We start from the raw sequence: 24,041 nt of genomic DNA on the forward strand, positions 1-24,041 counted from the left end.
AGGGCCTGCTGGTGTTGACAACTAAATGTGGAAATGGAGGGAGAGACATCAGCTTGGAAAAGATAAATAGTTTATGAGCGAGATATTTTTTGCTCTCGCTTCCTGACTGAGGCAGATTTATCCATATCATCGGTCTAGGAAGAGACCATGAAAGAACGCAATATTAGGGTGGTTGGAGACCAGTAGCATGTCTGTGCTAAAAGGTTCTCCTGTGTCTCTGATGTTTAAAATGCTTGCATTTGTTTGTCTTGGTCCTTCGTTGCTTTTATTTACTTTGACCAAGAATGGCATCTAGGGAAATCACAGAGCTCATAGACAACTGATGAGGCATCATTAGGATGTTGAGCGCATTTTGTAATTGATCTTTTCTTCCTGTCAGGTCTGTGTGTGTGCACATTTATATGTCTGTGTGCATGCGCATTTGTTTGGTGCCTGTAAGATTTAGTAATTTTTTAAAGGCATATTTTTTGCTTGACATGGCTGGATTTATTGTGAAGTAAAATGTTAAAAGTGTCAAATATATGTAATATATGTAATACATGTAAATGTTTTCTTTTTTTTAAATATGTTTGTGTTGTGTCACGGAGAAGCCGTATTTCCTACAAACATCTTTAGTGTCATGATTCTTCAGAGATCATTGTATGTTATTGTGAATTATTATTATATTATTAGGATTGTAGAATTATTATTATATTAGGAAATTTAAATGATAATTTTTGCAAAATACTAAGTACTTGTAATATTTTACAACTTTGTCCTTATTTTACATTCTTCTAATTACTTTAATGTTTAAACTCAACAAAAGTTTACTGTTTTAAAATAGTTTGAAAGGTATAGTAGGTCTTTGGTGTCATTTTGGTGTCCACATCAAATTAAATGCAAAAATTATTATTTCAAAAAATGTTTTTTTGTAAAAATTAATGTTATTTACATTTTAAATGATTAAAAAACCTATGAATGAAGCTGAAAAATTGGTAAAAACCTACGCTGTAGAATTTGATTTTGATTTTATTTTAACTTATATTTTTGTTGATTTAGCTTATTTAAAAAATATTTTTTATTCATCAAAAATGACATAGCATCTTATTTTTTTTTAATCAGTTCAATTAATTAATGACTAAAAAAGTTAAATTGATTCAACTAAAAAACAAATAAGCTAGCAAAGTATAATAATTTAAAGTGACAATCAATTGACATTTTGTGCTTACACTGTGTTTAATGATTTTGAAATATGCCTGATATGATTTTTAGGTACATCAACTGTTGTTACGCTGAATAATATTTGAGTGTCTGTCTGTTGTAAATTCTGATGATATGATTTGCATGATAAATGTATGTAAAATATGACATGATAAAAGTGTAATAAAAATAGTGCTGGGCAAAAACGAAAGTTTGTTTAGACATAATATTTGTGTGTACTGTGTAAATACGCACATGCATATATTTGAGAATATATTTTATATATTATATATATATATATATTATATATTTTTTATATATATATATATATATATATATATATATATATATATATATATATATATATATATATGTATGTATATGATACAAATTATACTGTATATAAATTTAAATCTATATGCAACAAATTTGTATAGTTTTGTTTTCATGTATGCATTAAAACAAACTTTTATTTTTGATTTGATTAATCGTGATTAATTCTTGCCCAGCACTAGATGAAATGTATGAGTATTAATTAAACCAACAGTTCTCATTCTAATGACAAAAAAAATAAAAAATAACAATAATAATAAACTTATGTTACATATTTTATTCTTGAAAACCATCTTTTTATCTCTCACCCATTTACATATAACATAGTTTCTTTTTGTTTACGGTTTAGATAAAATACTTTTATGAGGCTTTGTTTTTTTAGTAAGCACCACTGAAGCTAGAATACAGTACGGTATATGGTTATCTCATGACTGTATCTTTGCCTTACTCTTCCTGAAAGGTGAGTGCGACCGCAGAGGTTTCAGTCCCTCAGGATGGCTGACCCAGAGACCCCCCAGCCTGCCCGTTCATCTTCCAGCATGTCCAAGCAGTCTGACTCAAGGAAAGGTCACTCCAAGAGCAAACGTATATCCTCCACACCGGCCCCAGATGACATGTCTCCACAAGCACCAGAGGTTGCAGGTATTGTACTGTATGAGACAGAAACAAGCACCTTTGTGCTGTTTGTTTGCCTCTCACTTATAAATACCGTACAAGTAGCTCTCTGATCTGCCAGTTATTTACATTGTGCTGAAAAATGCACGAGTTCCACTTTAGTATGCGTATAAAAATGTGCCTAAAGTGTCAGCATGAAGGTATATAATGATGCAGTTATTAAACATTGAAAACTCTGACAGAAAACTCCTATACTGCCACTCAGGGCTAAGATCTAAAGCACTTAGACTCGTTTTCCCTCTTTTTAAAAAAAAGAAATACTGTTATGAGCTAAGGCTGTGCAATATGAGGATATATCGTATGAAGACAATTAAAAGTCAATCATTTCATATTATGTTCTATTATTTATATTGTGGTGTCACAAAGTACATTGTTTATGGTAATACTTTAATTGGATTTTTATTTAGCGATATTTCTTATTTTTATGTTGGAAAGTATTTTATGATAATTCATATTTATTAAATATTTTTATGTTTTAGTGTAACATTTGCCCTGATATTCTAATTAAAGTGAGAATTATTATCATATATGAATGAGTACATTTCTGTATGTAGCTTAAATAAAAAAGTAGTAGTCCTGTACTTGTGGTCAGTATAAAATATTAATTGATTAAAGTTTAAGTAATGCTAATTTTATCGAGATATAAATCATTATCAGGATTATGAAATTACTTACAGTATATTGTGATGTTATTTTAAGCCCGATTATGAGCATACAGTCATCATTAAAAGGAATAGTTCACCCAAAAATGTAAATGTTCTGTTTTATTCACTCATCTTGATGTCATTTGAAATTGTAGGGGACTTTTCTCTTTATTGGAACATTAAAGATGATTTTCAGCTGAAACTGCAGTCTGTGGTGAGTCATAAAATAAAAGTCAATGGCATTTAAAGTGAAAAACATACAGTATACAGGCAAAGAATTAATTCCCATGCCTCCTAACAACACACTGAAGTCTTTGAAGTGAGATAATAGCTCTGTGCAACAAACTGAACATTATTACCTTTAATACAAAGCCTCTGCCAACTGTCTTGACCATATTCACAACAGTCTGAAGTGTGAGTCATGAACACACTCAGGACTGTTTGCCGGAGCTGTGAATTAAAGGTAATAATGATGCTAAAAATGTTCAATTTCTTGTACAGACTGATCATTTCGCAGGTATTAATTTAGTTTAGCCTTTTTGCCCTTCCGTTGTAGCTGTTGGCTTGCATCTTATGAATCATCGAGCACTGCAGTTTTAGCAAAAATAAATCTCTTTTAATATCACACTGAAGAAAAAAAAAGTCACCTATATCTTTAGATGGCCAGAGGATGAGCAAACTGACTGTATTTTTTCATTTTTTGGTAAACTATCTCTGACTCAAACCCACTTATAGACACACAGAGACATTTTGTTCCCTTTTATGTTTAAATAAAGCCAATAACGAATGTAAGGTGTGATTCAGTAGTGAAAAAACTGCAAATGGATTAGTTCAATATGCAGTGACAATAGCTCTTTAGACAAATTTCAATATCTAGTCATGGGATGCTGTCAACATGGAAAATGTGATTTTTCTTGTTATACAAAATCTGTGAGGGTGATGGAGTTTTTCATACTATTGGGCATGGTATGTCAATTGGTATGCAATGGTTACAACTAGTGCAAAGTACAATTCAGTAGTAAAAGAACTGCAAATGGATTAGTTCTCATATTAGAACCTCTGCATTTGTGGCCATTATATATATTTTTTGTGTTTATATATATATTTATATTTTGTATTTATATATTTATTTATTTTATTTATTTATTATCACACTTTTGGCATTGTTCCACTTTTTGGTAGATTATTATTTTTTTTAAATTTTTTTTATTATTAATAACTTTTGTGTTTTTTGGCAAAAATAATTTAATATCGAAAAAAAAGTACTATTTCTTTCAAACAAAGCTTTAAAGGTCAGTTAGACTTGATGTGTAGTTAATTTTTTTTCCTAATGTAGAATAAGACAATTGTTCCATTATGTGTTTGTCTGTATGTGTTTTTTTAGCTGAAAGAGAGAAGTCTGTCTCAGAGGTGACTGTTGCAGTGGACGAAGTAGATTCCTACAAGAAACGGCTGGTAATTCACTCATACATGCTAAATTACAAGCCTTTAGGCACAGACACTGATAAATCACCTCACAATGATTGGGATTCTTATCTGATTATAATCTGCAATTTATAATTTTTCCCTCGCTTGAGTCTCACGCCTGCGGTCCTGGCTTACTAATCAGTGCTTTCATATCGGCGTTATTGAGTTCTTCTAATGATGTGAGTGAATATTTCATCCGCTCTCCACATACTCTGTGGGCTTAAAGGTCTTGTTTAGGCCCTTTTCATGTATTAGGCCTCATCATCAATCATCAAAAATCCACAAGAGCATGCAGAGCTAGTACGAGAAACATTGTTATTTTCCATCCAAGGGTCTTCAAAATTGAGAAAGAAGAGAAGCATATTGTTGAACTGTAATTTCCGTTACAGGCTCATGCATACGCATGACGAGGTCTTTGGCTTAAATGAGATAGATAACCCCTGGTCACAAATGATGGCTGATGCAAATAACACGGGAGGAAGAAATGACTGAGAAAGTGAGGGGCGAGTGGGCAGAACCAGCCTAGCGAACTTACAGCATCTCTGTCCTTTCATCAATGAGGTTAATAGAATTAATTACAGCCCTCTGGCTGGAAAAGGCAATGGCATTTACATGCAGTGGCTCAGTGTGTCCGCCCCTGCTGGGAGACCCTGTAGAAAAGCAGCTGGTGAGCTGCTTGTAATGACATTTGTTATAGTAATGCACACTCCATGACATTAGCCCTTTAGACAAATATCAATATGTTTATGGTAGTTATGGGATGCTTTCAACACAGAGATAAGCTTAATTATTAACGTGGTGTCTTGTCATGCAAAATCGGAGAGGATGATGGAGGTTTTCATACCATTTGACATGCAAAATACTGTCAATCCATATAATTGGATGTTACGGCATATCATGTTTCATCCAGTTTGGCCAGTCTGTGGTCTAATTGAAATCAGCTTATACCCTCATATAAAAAGTTGTTGCTACATATGTGCATATGAAATACGACTAATGTGGTTTACAATTGCTCGTACGAATATTTAGTATTAGTATTAGTATTTTCTGTTGTACTGACAAGGTTAGGGGTCAGTAAGAAATAATTTCATGAAATTAATGCTTTAAAGGTCCTGTGAAGTGTTTTGAAAGTTGTTGTTTTGTTAAATGTTTGACATAATTTCCACTGAAATAAATAAAGACAGGTTGAGAAATAGCCCCTCCCCTTTAAAGGGGTGGTCCACTACGATATCATATTTTAAACGTTAGTTGATGTGTAATGTAGCTGTGTGAACATAAACAACACCTCTTGATGTAATACGCTTAAAGTTCAATGCAAAGGCAGGTATTGGCTTTTACAGAGTTAGCTTAGCAGAGGCTATAGCGAACAAAGTTTGGGGTCTACAAAAAATACATCCAGGCTAGTGAGATCACGAGGACTACAGGCCAGAGGCACTGTAATGTTATAGCAGCTCATTCTGTTTCTGTTTTTGGGCTTCCAATGGACATGACACAAAGAGAGAAGTGCTCACAGTTTAATTTTAATTATGTTTCAGATAAATAAATAAATAAATAAATAAAAAATATATATGTAAATATGTAAAATATGTAATATATATATATATATATATATATATATATATATATATATATATATATATATATATATATATATATATATATATATATATATATATATAGCTAGCAAATAGCTGACAAAGGAGAACTTCCAGATTCACTCCCAGCTCAGTGCTAGATTCGGTTAAAACTCTGTCAACCGAATAAGCTGTGGAGTGTGAGCCACAACCTGTGTTTATTTTTATTTGTTAAAATTGATCAACTACATGCAAAGTTTCTAGCGTTAACAGTATGTTGAAGCAAGGACGTAAAAAAAGATGTAAACAATGCTAACAATTTAGCTACAACTTCATATTTATCTGTCAAACCCCTGTAAACACCCACAGTCTTCAGCAGCATTGCATGGCTGTTTTCCATGCTTTCTGCATCTCAAATAACAAACTTGCAAAAGGTATGAGAACGTTTCATATTACTTACACATGCTTATTCCGAATATATGTGAAAGACACAGATTTTATTTTATTTGACCTCAGGCGTGAGGTTCAGCTGTGTCCTCTACGTTTTTCTGTACGATTCAGGCAGCTAACTCTGCTAACATCTGCTCTGACTCAGTATTTACACAGCGCAAAAGCACATGCTTGTAGGGGCATGACGTGACGTGGAGCCAAACCGCGAATCACAGCACATTATGTTAGCTAACCAATCAGAGCCTCTTGAGGGCAGGCCTAGGAAATATGACAGTTGTTGTTTTTATGTTAGCTGAGGAGCTGTATATAATCAAAGTTAAATATATGAAATAATAACGTCATTTTATACAAGTGAAGCATGAGCACATATTGCTTTGCATCTTATAAACACAACCAAGCCTTAAAATACACAATGGACCACCCGGTAAAAAAATAGCTAATCACTTTTCATATATATCGCAGCTCTGCCAGTCAGAGTGGCTGAGCTCAACCACATTAAACTCATGACAGCCAGAGTATATAATAAATCAACACAGTTACAAAAACCATTTAATATTTTTTAGGAGTTTAGGTGAGGTTTGACACAGCATGAATACTTTTGAATTTTGTTTATAAAAAAATCCTTCTTTAAATGAATAAATACAACTTTGGTAAGCATGAGGCTAAAAATATACTGACCCTGAATGCTTGAATGAATTTATTTTGTTTATGTATTTTCATCAACAAAAAAAAAATGAAGGATGGTTATAATTCTCGAATCTTTTCTTTTTTGCCAGAGAGAAGCATTTAAACAGCGTCTAGCATTGAGTGGTATATCAAAGGAGTCATGGACTGAGGAAAATGAGCAAGCCTTGGATAAATTCATCTCAGACTCTTCTGTCAGGCTCCTCGTAGTTTACCATGACCCTTTCACTGGCCTATACGTGGACTACGCCATGCCAGCTCAGGTATGCCACAGCACTATTTCTAGAGATGGCATTTAATGACCCAATCAGAGGCTTTTGTGTCACAATCTCATTAAAAAAAAACTCGGGCTGAGCGTGCTTGTTTTTTCTAAGGTTATTTTGAGCTTCAATTTAATGAAGAACATACTGAGCTTTCCCAATAGATTCATTCTTTGTGCTTTGTGTTCAGTTCTAATGTATTTTGTGACTTGCCAGGATGCCAAAGATCTCATTGTTACACAGTGTGTGATGACCTCTGGTGATCCATTAGCACTCAAATATGAATCACCAACATTTTTGCTTTCCCACTTATCCATCCTCCATCATTTTTTCTCCCTTTTGCTCTCTCACTTCCCCTAGGTGGTGGAGCAGATGTCATACTTCATACGGGCACCGGACAGTATGATCACAGAGGAGAGTTTTAGGAGTTCAGTGCAGTTTGGTTCTGTGAGGGGAGGGGCCATAGAGGGTCTCCTCAGGATGATGAATGGTGTTCACACTCCTCAGGTCACCCTCAGCACCACCTGGCCAGAGACCTCCAAGAACAACTACTCTGCAGAACTGCACCGCTTCCTTACCAAACTTACAGGTAATGACAAATAGCCACAGCGCCATCTTGGAACTTAATGATTGCAGGTTTAATTGCCTGTACTGGCAAGAGTTGTTAATGGTGGGAGGTGGGGGTAATTGTACAGTGCTCTCTTTCACCTTCAATACCCATGGCTGAGGTGCCCTTGAGCAAAGCACCTACTGTAAGCCCCAATTGCTCCCTGGGTGCCACAGCAAATGGCTGCCCACTGCTCCGGGTGTTTGCCCACGGTGTGTGTTTTTGTGTGTGTGTACTCACTGCTCACTGCTTGCAATGTGTGTCTGTACACTTAGATGCAGAAGAAAAATTCTGTCACATCACTCACTTTCACTTTTCTGGTTATTTGTCATCAGTTTACGGGTTGCACACAACATGAAATGAATGATTTGAAAGAAATACATAATGAACAAGTGAAAAGGGTGCCATACTCTTAAAAAAAACAATGCTTTTCTTACTTTGAGATTTTGTCTTGTTTCTAGTCCTGATATCTAGAAATTCTTAAATCGAAAAGCAGTTTTTAGACAAGCAAAAATATTGTCTTGTTTTCAGAAATAATAAGTCAGAATTATTAAGTGAGTTTTTCCCTAAAACAAGGAAAATAACCTTAATTCAATGTAAGAACAAGACTATTTTGCTCACCCACTGGTGGATTATTTAGCTAGTTTTATGGAAAAATCTTTTTTTGAAGAGTAGAGGAGGCTCACGATTTTAGAATTTTTAAATCACTTTTAAGTAATTACAATGAAATGGCCAAAATGAATTAACGAAATGTGAAATGTGTAAGAGTTTTCATGCATTATTTTATTAACAGTATTATTAACAGTTTGTGGCTAACCATAAAAAATGAGACCATACCCAACTTTGTTTTAGAAAGACAGTAGACTAATACAATATATGGCAAGGACTTTAAAGTTTAAAGGATATGAGGTTTATGAACTTTACTGAGAGCCTCTCTTACACTCTATGGGTTCAAAGTCTAAAGCGCATGGTGCAAAAGTATTAAAGGCATGTCCCAATACACTGTGCTATTTTAAAGATAGAAAAATTTAGTTTGTCCCACGGCACAATGTCTAATAGGGTTGTGCTTATTTTCTTAATGAGTTATTTGTGTGTTTTTTAAGCATAACGTGCATTAAACCATACAGAGTCTCATCTCCCATTCCCTTTAAGAGCCATAGCAGGTTTGCTATTTACATGGCGTTCTTTGTAAGTGAAAAAACTGAATGGAAAAACTGAACACTTCACTAGCGAGAAAACAGTTAAACAGACCATCTGCATGAGGATAAAAAATGAGCCTCCTCCATTTGGTCTCTTTACTTTCTCTTTAATTTACTTTTACTCTTTACTCTTTTATTTTCATGGAGTAAGGAAGCAGTGGAAACTCACTCCACTGAAGACATCCATTAGCCTAGATATTTAATTTCGTTTGATCAGCACACAGATTTGTTTCAAATCTATTTCTAAATTCAGCTCTTGTTTCCAGCAAACAAATAAATGAACATTAAGTGTGGTCAAAAAATAGAGTGATACAAAACCTGACAGGTGGACAAATCTAAAAAATTTTTTTTAAACAAATATAAATATGCATAATTAATGTTGCCAATAATAATAACAATATAATAAAAATGCTAATTGTCATGAATGAACTGAACCTTTATTTAAATCACAGCTTGTGTTAATGTGATGCCATTCATTAAGCTTATGCAAACGTATCCACATTGTTATGATAGGATGCTGACTTAACTCCTGTTATCTCACCGCTTTCCTTTTGTTTTTTCATACATATTCATCTAATCATTACTCTCAGCTCTGTGGATGGCATTCTGATGTTAGGAACAATAGGTGAACATGCCAAATCCTATACTTATGCACTATTCTATGCTATTTTATAGTATAAATAGTGTAATGGGGTGTATGCCGAAGCATGCTAATGGGACTTTTAACTTGCCAGTAATCTGGGTTAAGTGCATCGGCGAATTGAATGCCAATGCAAAAACCGGTGCGTTTAAGGTCTGTTTTCTTTATAAATCAACGATCTCCACTAACTGAGTGATATCCGATTTAAAGTGGGTGTCAGATTGTACAAGAAGCACTGCTTTAAATTACATTTCCCCCGCCATTTCTTTATAATATGAGCAATTATTTTACCCCAGTATATTCAATGGAGCTTCTGCGCTAGCCTGCCGATTCTGACGGGCGCATGCAAGTAAACGGCTTTTTGTCTTGTTTTACGCTTGTGCAACTAAATAAATGCCAAGGTTTATTTAACTGAATGTATTTTAATGACATTACAACATCGATGCTGTAAAAGGAACCGCATAAAATGGAAAAAAATTCACAATAACAGGTCACCAGAAGTTTATCAGTATGGGAAAAACACTAGCTCGGCATATACCCTATTAGTGCATTTACACTGAAAAAAATGTTTAAAGAATAAGTGCAATTGAAATACTCAGATGATGCACTTATTCAACCGACAAAAAAAAGTGTGGAATGTTGAACACTTCATGCACTCAAAGGTCACAGCTTTGCTCGCATAGCAGAATGGGAGGACTTATCGGTTGCTAAGGTTAGATTACATTATTTATTTTGGATTGTTCAAGTTAAATTCTCCTACGTAAGTGATTATGCTGCCACCCAATGGTGAATTTGGTTGTACTCATGACAGGTATAATCATTTCTTTCACTAATTTAGACGCTGTTAAATGTTTCCTGGAAAAGGCTTGAATCTCTATTCAGTGTCAGAACGTTAATGTTACATTTGGCACTATGACACTAATATGGTTGAGTATAAGAGCATTGTGTATAAGTGTAATTTGGGATGCAACAAGTATTTCTTTATCCAAATGTGATTGCAGCAACTCCTAAGCAAAAATAAAAACATTATTTTATCTTGGCCTTAAATTATGTTCAGTCTTCTGAAGGTTAAGTTTGCACAATTGTGAGTACAAGTAATAAGTTGCTGGATATAATTCATTAAATAGCCTCCAGTATCATTAATAACAAGAGTCTGAAATCTACAGCCTCTGGTATTTTCTTATGCTGTATAACATACCCAAGTAATCGTTTGAATATTTTTTTTTCATGTATGGACAGTAAAGAGCTGCCTATAGTACATACAGTCTTTGATAAACATATCACTCTTTCAGAAATCATTTTGAAACCCATTTTGCACTGAACTTTCTTTGAAAACAAACCTGTTGTAAGCCCTGCGGGAAGCCCGGCTTCTTCATTACCTACGTACATGCTCAGCAAAGTACATTGACTTTTCTTTAACTACCGCTTTTTATTTCAATTCACATTTAGGTTATTGATCCCTCCTCTCATCCATATTGCAGCCAGCGGTCGGCTTCATATATGTTTCTTTCACATTCTAGCCCAAGCACTACTGACCTGACATCAGATTCCCATTTTCTATTTTGATTTGCTCTCCATCGGTTTAACTGGCATAGCTGATTCAGAATCAGTGCTTTTGTACCTTTTTTTGCACTATGACTGTGCTTCCTCCATCGTCAGCCATTCAGAGGTAATCACCTGGCACAGTGGAGCACCGTGATGGTTCAATTATTATGCTCATCAGTCCAATCAGCACACCCACATCACCCAGAGCAGCACGACTCTGACTAAACAGAAATAACACAGCGACCAATCACAGGCTCTTCTTACACTGCCGCAGTGCTCCCGGGTAATCAGAAAGCCGTTCGGCAATTTTCACAATTCGCCTTTTGGTTCTCTTCTTTTAGCACATTATTCTGTCGACCTTGTTCAAAGCGTTAGGCCCGGAGGCCAAGAAATATATTCCAAAGCTGATGGAGATGTATAGAAAGATGATTCACCATACCACAAAGTTACCTTGGATCTGTTATAATTGAGCTAAAAAATAACAATGTCTTCACAAAGCACTCTTGAATGATGTATTCAGCTGGTTAAGTTGTGCATTTCAGAAAGAATTCAGCTTTGAAATTAAAGTGAATAAGAGCCACAGGTATATTGATGTTAGCCATGGCTTTCCAAAAATAACAGCTCAAGCTCAGTTCATTCTCACTCTGTGATAGTGAAAATCTCTCTCATTTACCAAAACTTAAGAATTTGGGCTGGAATTTGTTCTGAATAAATATAGACACTGTATATGCACTCCTACACTATGAAAAAATGCCATACACTATATAGGATTAGACACACACAGATTTTTCATTTCTCAGCCAGCTGACTCATTCACTTTTTTTCTGATGTCTCATTATTTTCCCTCTGGTGTATTCCGTTTGCTTGCCTTTGTTCTCTCTGTAAAGGCCAATCGAATGCTGTCATTGTGTTCCTACACTCTTTTTATTTTCTATGTCTCATAACTGCTGTCACAGATTGGAGCATCTTGTCTAACTTGTACACACTGGCCTTGTTCCTTTTAATCTTTTCATCTCTCAATAGGCTTTGCACTTTTTGCGTTTCTCCCTTTCTTCTGTCTCCCTCCATCAGGCTTTTTCTCCTTCCAACAATTTTGTGTGACAGACCTCTATTATCTTTTTTTATCTGCCTTTCACTTTTTAAACGCCCGTTAAAGTGGTTGCAACAAGCACCGTTTTGATGTCCAGCATGGAAAGTGCAGCGGATGCTATAGAAAGCCACAAAGAAAACGAACAGCAGTCATAAAAAAAAATGCTTGTGACAGCTCACACGTGGCACATGGACCTTAAAACACAGCAGTAAACATTTATTGTGTTTCACTTTTATTGTTGATTCGTTTTACCAACATGCAAAGCACTGTAAAATGGGTTGGATTTGCTGTCTCCAGCAGTAAGAAATGCGGAGTGATATCAGAATGAGAATCTCGTTATTGTTGTTGTATCTACCTTTTTCCAATTCCAATCATGATGCTTTGTGTGAATTATTAGAGTAGATTCTATTAAACTGTAAAAAAAAAATTAAATCTGTTTAAAAAAAAAACAAAAAAAAAAACTGTTATTGTTATTTTGAGTACAGGGGTCCGTTCTTCGTACGTGGATTACTCAGTTAGCTAGATTTGGATATTGACGATTTGACATGATCCAGGATCGTTTCGTTCTTCAAAGCTGATCCGAGAGTTGTTGTCATAGCAACAGTTCTGCTAGCTTAAACCTGATCGGGAGCAGGTTCAGTTTATATAAACAGGATTAGATCGGCTCAGTTCAAGCAAAGATAATAGAGAAAGTATGTACCGAATTCTGATATTTTCTTACAGTAGTAGTTATATACACTTGGGAAAATAGTAACTATTTTAAATATATATATATATATATATATATATATATATATATATATATATATATATATATATATATATATATATATATAAAGTTATAGTTATTAATAAAATAAATAAAGTTATACATATTAATAAAACTTATGCAATCTGCACTCTCGAAATGAAAGTACAAAGACTGCCACCTGCTGGTGCAAAGAGAAAACATATGAACTTTTTAGATCGCTTTAGTACAATTTATGTATAATAGAAATGCACAATGTGTGACTTTAAAAAAAAAAATACATTAATGCAGTCATAAACATGTTTTGACAGTTAATATGCCAGTGATTATGCTTAACAAAAGTTGCAGACGCCTTTACCAATATCAAAATGCTTTTGAAAACATCCAGTTATTCCATACAGCGATTAAAAAAACGGCTACTATAATAAAGAAAATCTTTTCTAAATGTAGAACTAAATACACTGATATGCATTGAAATACATGATGAATACACTTGACACATGAAAGTGTAAAGCCTGCAGCTCACAACAAATGTGGAAGATTATTGCGTATCATATTTAACAAGCCGTTTACTGCTAATTTGATGTAATTTTGCTCACATGGATAATTGAATATTAATCAGATGATGTCATTACGCTGCTGTGCCGTCAGCCAATCGTTGCACTGCTGATCATGATTTCGAGGATCGATAGATCTGTCCTTCACAACACACGCAGCGATCTCAGATCAGTTCATCTAGACATTCTAATCTGATTCGCGAACTTGTTTGAAGAACCAAATTAGCGAGAGATCAGTTATCAAGATTAAAAGATCCAGGATCTGCCAAATCATCTTAGATCATTTAAGCCAGGTACGAAGAACGGACCCCAGTTCTTTATCAAGCATTAATATATTATGAATGTACACTCACTGGCTCCTTTATTTATGTACACCTATCCAACTGCTCGTTAATGCCAATCACATGGCAGCAACTCAATGCATTTAGGCATGTAGACATGGCAAGCCGATCTGCAGTGGTTCAAATCGAGCATCAGAATCAAGGGAAAAGTGATTTAATTGATATTGAACGTGGCTGGTCTGAGTATTTCAGAAACTGCAAATCTACTGGGATTTTCACGCACAACCATCTCTAGGCTTTACAGAGAATGGTCCGAAAAAAGAAGATATCCAGTGAGCGGCAGTTCTGTGAGTGCAAATGCCTTGTTGATGCCAGAGGTCAGAGGAGAATGGCTAGACTGATTCGAGCCAATAGAAAGGCAACAGTAACTCGTTACAACCCAGGTATGCAGAAAAGCATCTTTAAACACACAACACATCAAACTATGAGGTGGGGGGCTACAGCAGCAGCAGACCACACCGGGTGCCACTCCTGTCAGCTAAGAACAGGAAACTGAGGCTACCTTTCACACAGGGACACAAAAATTGGACTATAGAAGATTGGAAAAATGTCGCTTGGCCTGATGAGTCTCGATTTCTGTTGCGACATTTGGATGGTGGGGTCAGAATTTGGCATCAAAAACATGAAAGCATGGATCCATCCTGTCTTGTATCAACAATTTAGGCTGCTAGTGGTGGTGTAATGGTCAACCTACCAAAGTATTGTTGCTGACTGTGTCCATCTCTTTATAACCACAGTGTATCAATTTTTTAATGGCTACTTCCTGCAGGATAGCGCACCATGTCATAAAGCGCAAATCATCTCAGACTGTTTTTTTGAACATGACAATGAGTTCACTGTACTCCACAGTCACTAGATTTTAATCCAATAGAGCACCTTTGGGATGTGGTGAAATGGGAGATTCGCATCATGGATGTGCAGCCGTCAAATCTGCAGCCACTGTGATGCTATCATGTCAATATGGAACAAAATATTCAAGGAATATTTCCAGTACCTTGTTGAATCTGTGCCATGAAGGATTAAGGCAGTTCTGAAAGCAAAAGAGAGTCCAACTCGATACTAGTTAGATGTACCTAATAAAGTGGCAGGTGGGTTTACATTATATATTATTGTAGTGTAATAGTATAAAATAATCTACAGGGACAAAACATTGTGAACTTAAAAAAAAGCTTTTGCCACACAAATGATTGTGACATTATAGACTCTTATTTTTATTCATTCCTTTATTTACCTTCAGCTTAGTTTCTGATTTATCGAGGTCGCCACAGTGGAATGAACCGCCAACTCTTTCAGCATATGTTTTACAAAGTGGATGCACTTACTGCATTACTGGGAAACACCCATACACTCTCACATTCACACATACACACACACACACACACACACACACACACACACACACACACACACACACACACACTATGGCCAATTTAGTTAATCTAAATCACCTATAGCACAACTCTTTGGACAGTAGGGGGACCAGAGCACCCGGAGGAAACCCATGGTAAAATGGGGAGAACATGTAAACACAGAAATGCCAAATGACCAAGGAAGGACTTAAATCAGCGACCTTCTTGCTGCGAGGTGACAATGCTAACCACTGATCCAAAATGCCACCAACTATTATATTTTTGATAGATAAAAATAAAGCATGAAGCCAAATCGAAACTCTCACTCAGTTTTTAGATTATTTATCGTGCATCCTATTTATTTGTTTCAGCTCAAGAAGTCCACAAAAATGAAGTACGACATATAATTTGAAACTAAGTAGTCATGTGAGTATAGTCTGTAGAGCTTCTCCTTGTAGTAAAAATGCAGAGGAATGCACAATAGAAAAACAAGCAAACAGCAGCTTGATAAACAGCATTGATACTGTAAATAATGGTGGTATGCATTAAATGATTAGTTCACTCAAAAATGATAATGCTGTTTTTAGTTACGATCTTGTCTTCCCTTTTCTTACCTTTCGGTGGCCTGGCAGTGTGACGTCACAGTTAATTAGTTAATTTATGGGTGGAGGATGTATATATTTAAAAATTTTTTTGTGAAGAACGGCACTTCCTCTGGTGGACCGGTATTCCCCAGATAGGTCATTTTGTTTCGCTGTGTAATGTTTTTATGTTTTATTTTGTTGAGGCAATTTCAGTTGATTTCTTATTTATTTCAAATCCCTAGACAGTTTATTATTCTTTGTTATTCCCTTCAATAAATGTTTTTTCATTATATACCTTTTTGTGTATCTGATCCTTTTTATGGTACGGACGCGAGCGAGCTGTCCGTAACATTAGTCACCCTCATATTGGTCCAATCCCCTGAGATCTTCGAAACTGAAATGAAGATTTTTAAGATTTAATCCAAGAGCTCGCAGATCCTCCATCGGCAAGAAGGGTTGTGAGATGTGAAGTCCATAAAATGAACCAAAACTATTTACAAAATATTGCATGAGATTTCAACTGTAATCATACAAACAGAACGCTTTTGTGTTCCAAAAATAAAGTTCTTTGTCTTCATCCTCTCTTCTGCCGCATCAGGTCCTGGTGCATATTTACATGTCCAATGCCACGCCTGTCTGTTACACTGCTCATTTTAGTCTAATGGCAATGCATTGCCTATAGCAAACGCACACACTGACCTGATGTGGAAGAGATAACCTTGGTGAACCTATTTGTTTTTACAGTTTTTTAGCGCACAAAACAAATATGTTCTTGAAGCTTCAAACTACTAAATGTTTTGATAATGTTTTTGGTTCCTTTTCTGGACCATTGCTGTCTATGGTGAATAAGCTCTTGGATTAAATCTAAAGTATCTTAATTTGCATTTAGAAGATGAACAAAGTTCTTAAGGGATTGTAATGACATGAGGGTCAGTGATTAATAACATAATTGAATATTTTTGGGTGAACTAACCCTTTAACACTTCAATGTGCATGTAAGCAACTGAAGTTGTATAAAGTGAGTTTCACAGTGCCATACAGTAATATTGTAATGGTCCAGTGTATAATGTAACATTCTTATTCACACAGCCATATGTATATAGCAATATGAAACAGTAGGAAGAAAGAAATAAATATTGCATAATTCCATGTGAAGTTTATTTTAAGGAGTCTAGTGCAGAGACTGCAGCTCTCCTGGACCCTTGGTCAAGCCTAGTGTGTGATATTAAGTCTAGTGTATTGCACAGTTTATTGAACAATTATGAGTTTAGTTCTCTTATTGCACTTGAAGAGAAACTTTTCATAATTTGGAGATGAGGGTTTGAATAGACCTCTATCGTCTTCTAGAAGGCAACAGCATGAAGTATCCTGGGAAGAGTCCTTTGATGGATGTGATGAAGTGTTGTACTGTATGCTGTTGTGCATTCTGGTACTACTGTATATGGATGTCTTTGACCGATTGAATTACTGATGTCCAACTCTGTTTTTTCTTCACAGACAGTAGATTTAAACTGCTGGGCAGCACAGTTCTGTACATCCCTCTGGAGGCTCTTCAGCACCGCCCAGAGGAGGCTGTCAAGAACAAGAATCTGGTGCAAAGGCTAGAGAGTAAGACTGCAGTTGTGTGTGTACGCATGGGTGTTTGTGTGTGTGCAAATAGATGTGTGTGAGGGCTTGAATAATTTCTGATGGAGTGGACTGTGTGGAACGAACAGTGTGAATAGTACATAAGACGGCGTATGCAGGAAATTACATCTAGCGTGACAGTCCGTGGCTAGAGCCTGTGAGTGCGATTTACACAGTAACCACAGCTGAAGGGCAAAAATAAAGGGCTAATTCAATTCAAAACTGCCATGCTGCTCTAAGAGAGTTAAAGGAGTCTTTATTAAATTTGGACGTCCTGATGGGGTCCAGGGTTAAAGGGACATACTAGGGGCACATGGAGGTGTTGGAGAAAAAAAGTATTTTAGAAGCAAACTTTAAAGATAAAAAAAATAAAAATCCTAGGACACAGTATGACTGATACCCCACTCTGTTTTCCTTTTTACAGCAGGCAACAGAGAAGAAACTGTTTGTCCTCTATGCACTTTTTCCAAGTTTTCTCAGTCAGTAGTGATTATTTTAATACACATCAAGTTCAGTTGTACGCCAGTAGTTTATAAAAAAACAACAACATATATTTTATATTATTAATATTATTCTATTATTCATGTAAACATTAGACAACACAATATATTTATTTATAATTACATATTTTTACATTTTTTTAATTATTAAAATGTAATTTTATTATTACATTCATTGTCCTTTGGCTTAGTCCCTTTATTAATCTGCTGTCGCCACAGCGGAATGAATTGCCAACTTATCCAGCATATGTTTTACACAGCGGATGCCCTTCCAGCTGCAACCCATCACTGGGAAACATCCATATACACTCTTTCACACACAAAGACTACAGCCAATTTAGTTTCTTCACCTATAGTGCATGTCTTTGGACTGTGAGGGGAAACCGGAGCACCCCGAGGAAACCCACGCTAACACAGGGAGTAACTGGCCCAGCCGGGACTCGAACTAGCGACCTTCTTGCTGTGATCTGACAGTGCTAATTACTGAGCCACTGTGTCTCCCTCTTTATTATTAAATAGAATGTATATTATCTGCAGTCGTCAATGTACTTTTGAGCTTCAAATGATCTTTCAGAAATGATTCCAGTTTGATAATATTAAATATTAATATTGATAATATTAAAATATTTCTTTTCTTTTTTTAAATTTTGAAAGCTTCATGCTGCTCTAAATCATTTTTCAGATTTCTATGCGACTTAAAAGTTTTGAAGAATAGCATTTATTGATATAAATATTTTAGCAGCATTACACTATCAATTTTTTACTGCCTTACTGTCAGGAAAGAATTGTTCTCATCACAAATATTGATATTTAATATATTGATATATAAAGTAAGATATTATATATAGATGGGCATATAGATATTATATATTACAAATGATTGATTTTGGTAATTGTTGTTTGCAATTTAGCATTACTAAATCTTTCCAGTAGTTTACTGCAACTTAATGTCAAAATAGCTGTAGATTTAAAATATTTCCATAGAAATATGCAAAGATGCTCTAGATCAGAGATGCCCAAAAAAGGGCCCGCAGGCCTAATTTGGCCCATGGTAACCTTTAATTTGGCCCGCCAACCAATCAGAGAAGAGATGGACAAATAATGGGGAAGGTTGGAGAGAATTCTCATTTCTAATTTTACATAACCTTTTGTTTGTTTGTTTAATTGCTGAGCTACAAAAAAAGCAAAACCGAAATTAAATGTTTTAATTAAATGTAAATACACATTGCTAAAAATGCAATTAGGACATATATTTCACTTTCAAGTGAAAATGTATTGTTTTTGTAAAAAAAACTAAAACAAAAAAAACATTAAACTCCATTGTGTTATAAATGAGATTGTTTATTGTTAAGCACATTATAAATTGTTAAACATATATAATTATTGATGCAATTTAAAGTACTTTTTATATATAATTTTTAATATTATTAAATTAGCAAGTAGGCAACATGGTGACTCCATGTGGAGTCCCGGTCAGTCAGGTTGCTGGTTCGAGTCCCGGCTGGGCCAGTTGACATTTCTGTGTGGAGTTTGCTTATTCTCCACGTGTTTGAGTGTGTTTCCTCCAGGTGCTCCGGTTTCCCCCACAGTCCAAAGACAAGCAATATAGGTGCATTGAGTATACTAAATTGGCCGCAGTGTATGTGTGTGAATGAGTGTGTATGGATGTTTCCAAGTACTGGGTTGCAGCAAGAACGGCATCCACTGTGTAAAACATATGCTGGATAAGTTGGCGGTTCATTCCACTGTGGTGACCCTTGATGAATAAAGGAACTAAGCTAAAGGAAGATGAATGAATAAATTAGGAAATTACCATGGCAACTTTAATGTAATACAGTTTGGTATATTTAACTTCGGCCCACAACCCTCAATCAAGTTTGGATTTTGGCCCTTCATAAGAAAATTTTTGGGAACCTCTGTTCTAGATAGTAAACGTGTCCTTCAAGGCTGTGTGTTCTCCAAAGCATTTTAGCTAGTTGATAACACTAGTACTCTTCTCAAAATGTTTGGCTATGGGCACTTGAGTGCTTCTGCAGTGCAGTTTTTTTTTCTTTTGTAGTTGAGATGCTACTGCTGAAATCTGTTACTAGCAACTGATTTCGCTGATTACTTGTTTGTTACTGTATATGTCGGTCCTATTGATTATTATTTTTATTTTTAAAAATATGATTGACCTTGGAAAAAAAACTTCTGGATTTACATATTTGTTTAGCAAATTGTTATGTTCATTTTTTTTCCACAGTTAAAAAATTTATATGACTGTATACTGTATGATGTAATATGTTATGAGATGAGTTTCTAAATATGTACTGTTATGAAAAAGCTTGCAAGTGAATAACAATATTCAATATAGACCTCATTGAAACATCACCTCATAAACTATCTTCATCTCTGTTTATCTCCCAGTGGTGGTGATACATTGGACACGTCAAATAAAAGCAGTACTCAGCGCTCAATCTGTGAGTGACATAGGAGACACCTTAGGCCCACTAGAGGAGATCTCTTTCTGGAAGAGCCGCTGCGCTGATCTGGACAGCATTAGTACGCAGCTCCAAAAACCTGGAGTCCGTCATATACAGGAAATTCTGCAGCTCTACACATCAACCTACATCCCACCCTTCTGTAAACTAGCCAAGCAGATCCAGGTACAGCTCAGCATCAGTGTGTGTGTGTGTGTGTGCGTCCGTGAGTGTGTGAAAATATGAGCAGTCTACATGGCAGGAATTGAGCTGAGGGGTAATGGGCTGGACAAGAACATTCTCTGGCTGTTGATGATTTATATGCGGCTTCTGAGCGGCTTCTGCTCACCCCTCGGAAATGAGGCCGTCTCACATTCGGGCTCCGCTATTACGAGTTGGCCTGACTTCTCATTTCAGCAGGAGATGGAGCATGTCTGTCAGCTCTACTTCAGCTCTTAGTGGCGCTCCCTCGTTGCCCTTTAACACTGATTTTAGATCAGTTTATGGTTGCTCTTATAATGACTCGGGATTGGAGTTTGGACAGAGGAAGCTGGTCCTGAATCAGTGCACGTTCCGTTTGTTGTGCCTTCAGATTCATACTGCGCAAAACAGCAAGGCTGCAGCAGCTGCTGTCTTTCATTTCATAGCATTTCCAAAACACTGAAAAAAAAAATCAATGTGACCAGAGTGAAATAATTAAACATCAGGCCTATTTGACCTTCAGGGGCACCCATGGGTGCTTGTAATAGCGATGTTGTAGAGTCAGCCTGATCACTGCCCCATAACAGCCACTGTTGTGCACCGTAGCACTGAACAATGGATGCTGATCCAAGAACAGGTCCCAGTTGGATAAAAGGTTTTAAGCTTATTCAGATGTCACTGAAACTGACTTAATTATGTCAGAAACACTTAAAAAGAGTATAAAATACAGTTCGATATCTGTGTCATCCAGCATTGATTTACTGTATTTTCCTACCTTTGTATTTATAGTATAGTATATATTAATTAGAACATTTTTGGTACAGGTTTTTAAGTCCGTTACACATGTACCAAACAGGTACAGTGCTGTTTCAAATATTGCATATGTAAAACCTTATCTAAAATGCATTGTTTCTATGCAGTTGAGGGGAAAATTGTTTAATAGAGACATATTTTTCATATCATTTTTATCATAACTTTTAAATAACCTTTGTCTTTGTCATGATAACTGTATATGATTTTAATAGTTTGTTGCAAGATACTAGTATTCATCTTTAAGTGCAATCTAATGGCTTAACTTAATTGAGAAGTCAGGTGTGACAACAGAGTGAGAATCCACATGCAGCTTTATTTAACAGAGAATGGTCAGGCAGGCAACGGTCAACAGGTACAAACAGTAGCATGAAGGTAATTTAGAAGCATAATCAAGTCTCAAAGGTCGGTACAGACGGCAATAACATAAACGAGGAGACAAGGCTAGGGTCAAGAAACAAGAAAAAAAAACAAGACACAGAATGCTTTGTAATGTTAGACAAGACTCAGCCGTGTGTGAGGGTATGTGAGCAGTGTATATTGTGTCTTTGATCAGCTTTTAGCTGTGTGTAACTATTGATGATTCGGAAACAGGTGTGTGTGTAAGGTGTATGACGTGATTTGTAGTTCATAAAGTGACAGAATTGTAGTCTGGGTGATGGTGCATGTTTATCAGCCATCTGCAAGCCTGGATCACTGGTGATTGTGACAGCAAGTTAGTTCAATAAGGCAAGTCATTGGACAACAGTGGTTTGTTCTATTGCCAATTGAAAAAAAAAATGTTGGGCTAATAATATTAAGAACTTAGATTTTATTCAGCCAAACTAAAAGAAATAAAACTTTATCCAAAAGAAAAATGATTGTTTAACTCTGTTAGACATATTTAATAGCTGTAAAACCATTTTTATATATTAGAAAAAAAACTGTTTAGAATATTTATAATTACATATAATATTGTATTATAATTAAAATTATAGGAGGGGTAAACATTTGCCTTTAACTATGTCTTCAGATTATCTAAGCCATTTATTGTCCACAGATCTGCAAGAGAAAGGAAAAGAGATATTTCTCTAAATATCTGCCTATATATTTATTTTAAAAATAGCTAACCCATTAGTGATGTCTTAAACAAGTAACTTCTGTGTTAGAGTCATGAAACTAGTAATGAAAGCCATTGTGTAAATTATTCTATTTTTATTAAATTGTAATATTAAGTATTAAATCATGATCAAAAATGATAATACATTTTAACAGATTAATAGTTAATAATTGGCTCTGTCATGTAGTTCACAGGATTAGCTGAAATTGTGTTTTGATTATGTGTATTTGATTATTCCTCATTTTTAGAAGAAATTAGTAACTAAAATAAAACACAACCACAATTAATTTTGACCTACTTTTACACCACTACTATTTACCAGTCTGTCTATCTGCTTTGACGTACTGTAACATTGTTTTTTTTTCACCAGGAAAGCTCTTTGCAGGCTCAGTCAAACGTCACTTTCCTGTCCCTGTTGAAAGAGCCGTGTGAGGAGCTTGCTCAGCTTAAACCTTGTGAGATTGCACCCAAACTCGCTCACATCCTCAACCTCATTCGTGTGATATGGGTCAACTCCAGCTACTTCAACACCCGTGACAGGATCACAGCTCTGTTACGCAAGGTACCTCACTTTACCAGAACTAGAAGCATTCAGGCACACTACTGCAGTATTATGTTTGTTTAGAAAGACTCATTCTTCTATTTTCATTGACAGAGCAAACGTAGTGTAGACTCTTTTGTTAAGCTGTTGTTAAATATCTCATGGTTGCTGGTGTGATAGTGCTAAAACATTACGTTATGCATGATATGTAATCCTTTCATTTAGTATGGTTGCATCGTATGCACATTCTACGAATGCAAATCCCCTCTGTGGAATGATTGAGTAAAGCAGTACATTATATGATAGGATATCTCTTTATAACATCATATGAGTGAATTGATTTTCGATGCTCCGGCAATGAAGATTGATCCTCTACACCTTTTTATTGTTATGCATCACCCTTTGTCTAGGCTCACAGATCAATCACTTCATGCATAATTTTGTATGAATCAGCTAAGCTCTCGCTCTCAGAGGTTTTCCCCCAGCACAGATCTGTATAGTCGTCCTCGTACCTGCTGTCTGGATCCCACAGCCCCTCCTCTGCTACCAGCACATCAAAGTTTGGATTGCTTTGGGCTCCATCACAAAGATAAGCCATCAGCCACAGTCGTGTAGCACATGTAACACGTGTTCTCCAGATCAGAGGAGCGGGGTCTTGCGTCTCTACGCCACCAGCTCGCATCGCTTCACTTGCTTTCATTTCCATCCCTGGCTTCTTGAGAGCATCAGGGAAACCGTTTAACCTTCTGTAATTACGCTCTGACCCTTCCTCTGCAGGAATCACATGGCACCACTGCCACTTTGTTTCTCTCTCTTTTTTTTGTGTTTCATTTTTCTTTTTTTCCCACTCTCTTTAATTCTCTTCTTTGAAAACACATC

The 24,041-nt window shown here is 35.8% G+C and overlaps 2 protein-coding genes across 3 annotated transcripts in view; one reads left to right on the top strand and one right to left on the bottom strand.

The window, feature by feature from the left end:
- The window catches only part of LOC147843097 (uncharacterized), a 552,330-nt gene that overhangs the window by 376,096 nt on the left and 152,193 nt on the right, over positions 1–24,041 (bottom strand). The gene's annotated exons all lie outside the window — the stretch shown is intronic.
- Positions 1–24,041, top strand: part of dnah2 (dynein, axonemal, heavy chain 2) — a 304,998-nt gene that overhangs the window by 3,549 nt on the left and 277,408 nt on the right. For both annotated transcript variants that reach the window (XR_015495540.1, XM_087260907.1), the window contains exons 2-8: positions 1,973–2,154; positions 4,216–4,286; positions 7,099–7,269; positions 7,627–7,855; positions 17,424–17,534; positions 20,459–20,697; positions 22,992–23,183. Coding sequence is in view for 1 of the 2 variants with exons in the window: in XM_087260907.1 (XP_087117033.1) it covers positions 2,007–2,154; positions 4,216–4,286; positions 7,099–7,269; positions 7,627–7,855; positions 17,424–17,534; positions 20,459–20,697; positions 22,992–23,183 (1,161 nt within the window). In the remaining variant the exon portion in view is untranslated. The remainder of the gene's footprint in view (positions 1–1,972; positions 2,155–4,215; positions 4,287–7,098; positions 7,270–7,626; positions 7,856–17,423; positions 17,535–20,458; positions 20,698–22,991; positions 23,184–24,041) is intronic.

The sequence above is a fragment of the Danio rerio genome, chromosome 7 (assembly GCF_052040795.2).
Source record: "Danio rerio strain M-AB ecotype USA chromosome 7, GRCz13ab, whole genome shotgun sequence".
NCBI classification, from domain to species: domain Eukaryota; kingdom Metazoa; phylum Chordata; class Actinopteri; order Cypriniformes; family Danionidae; genus Danio; species Danio rerio.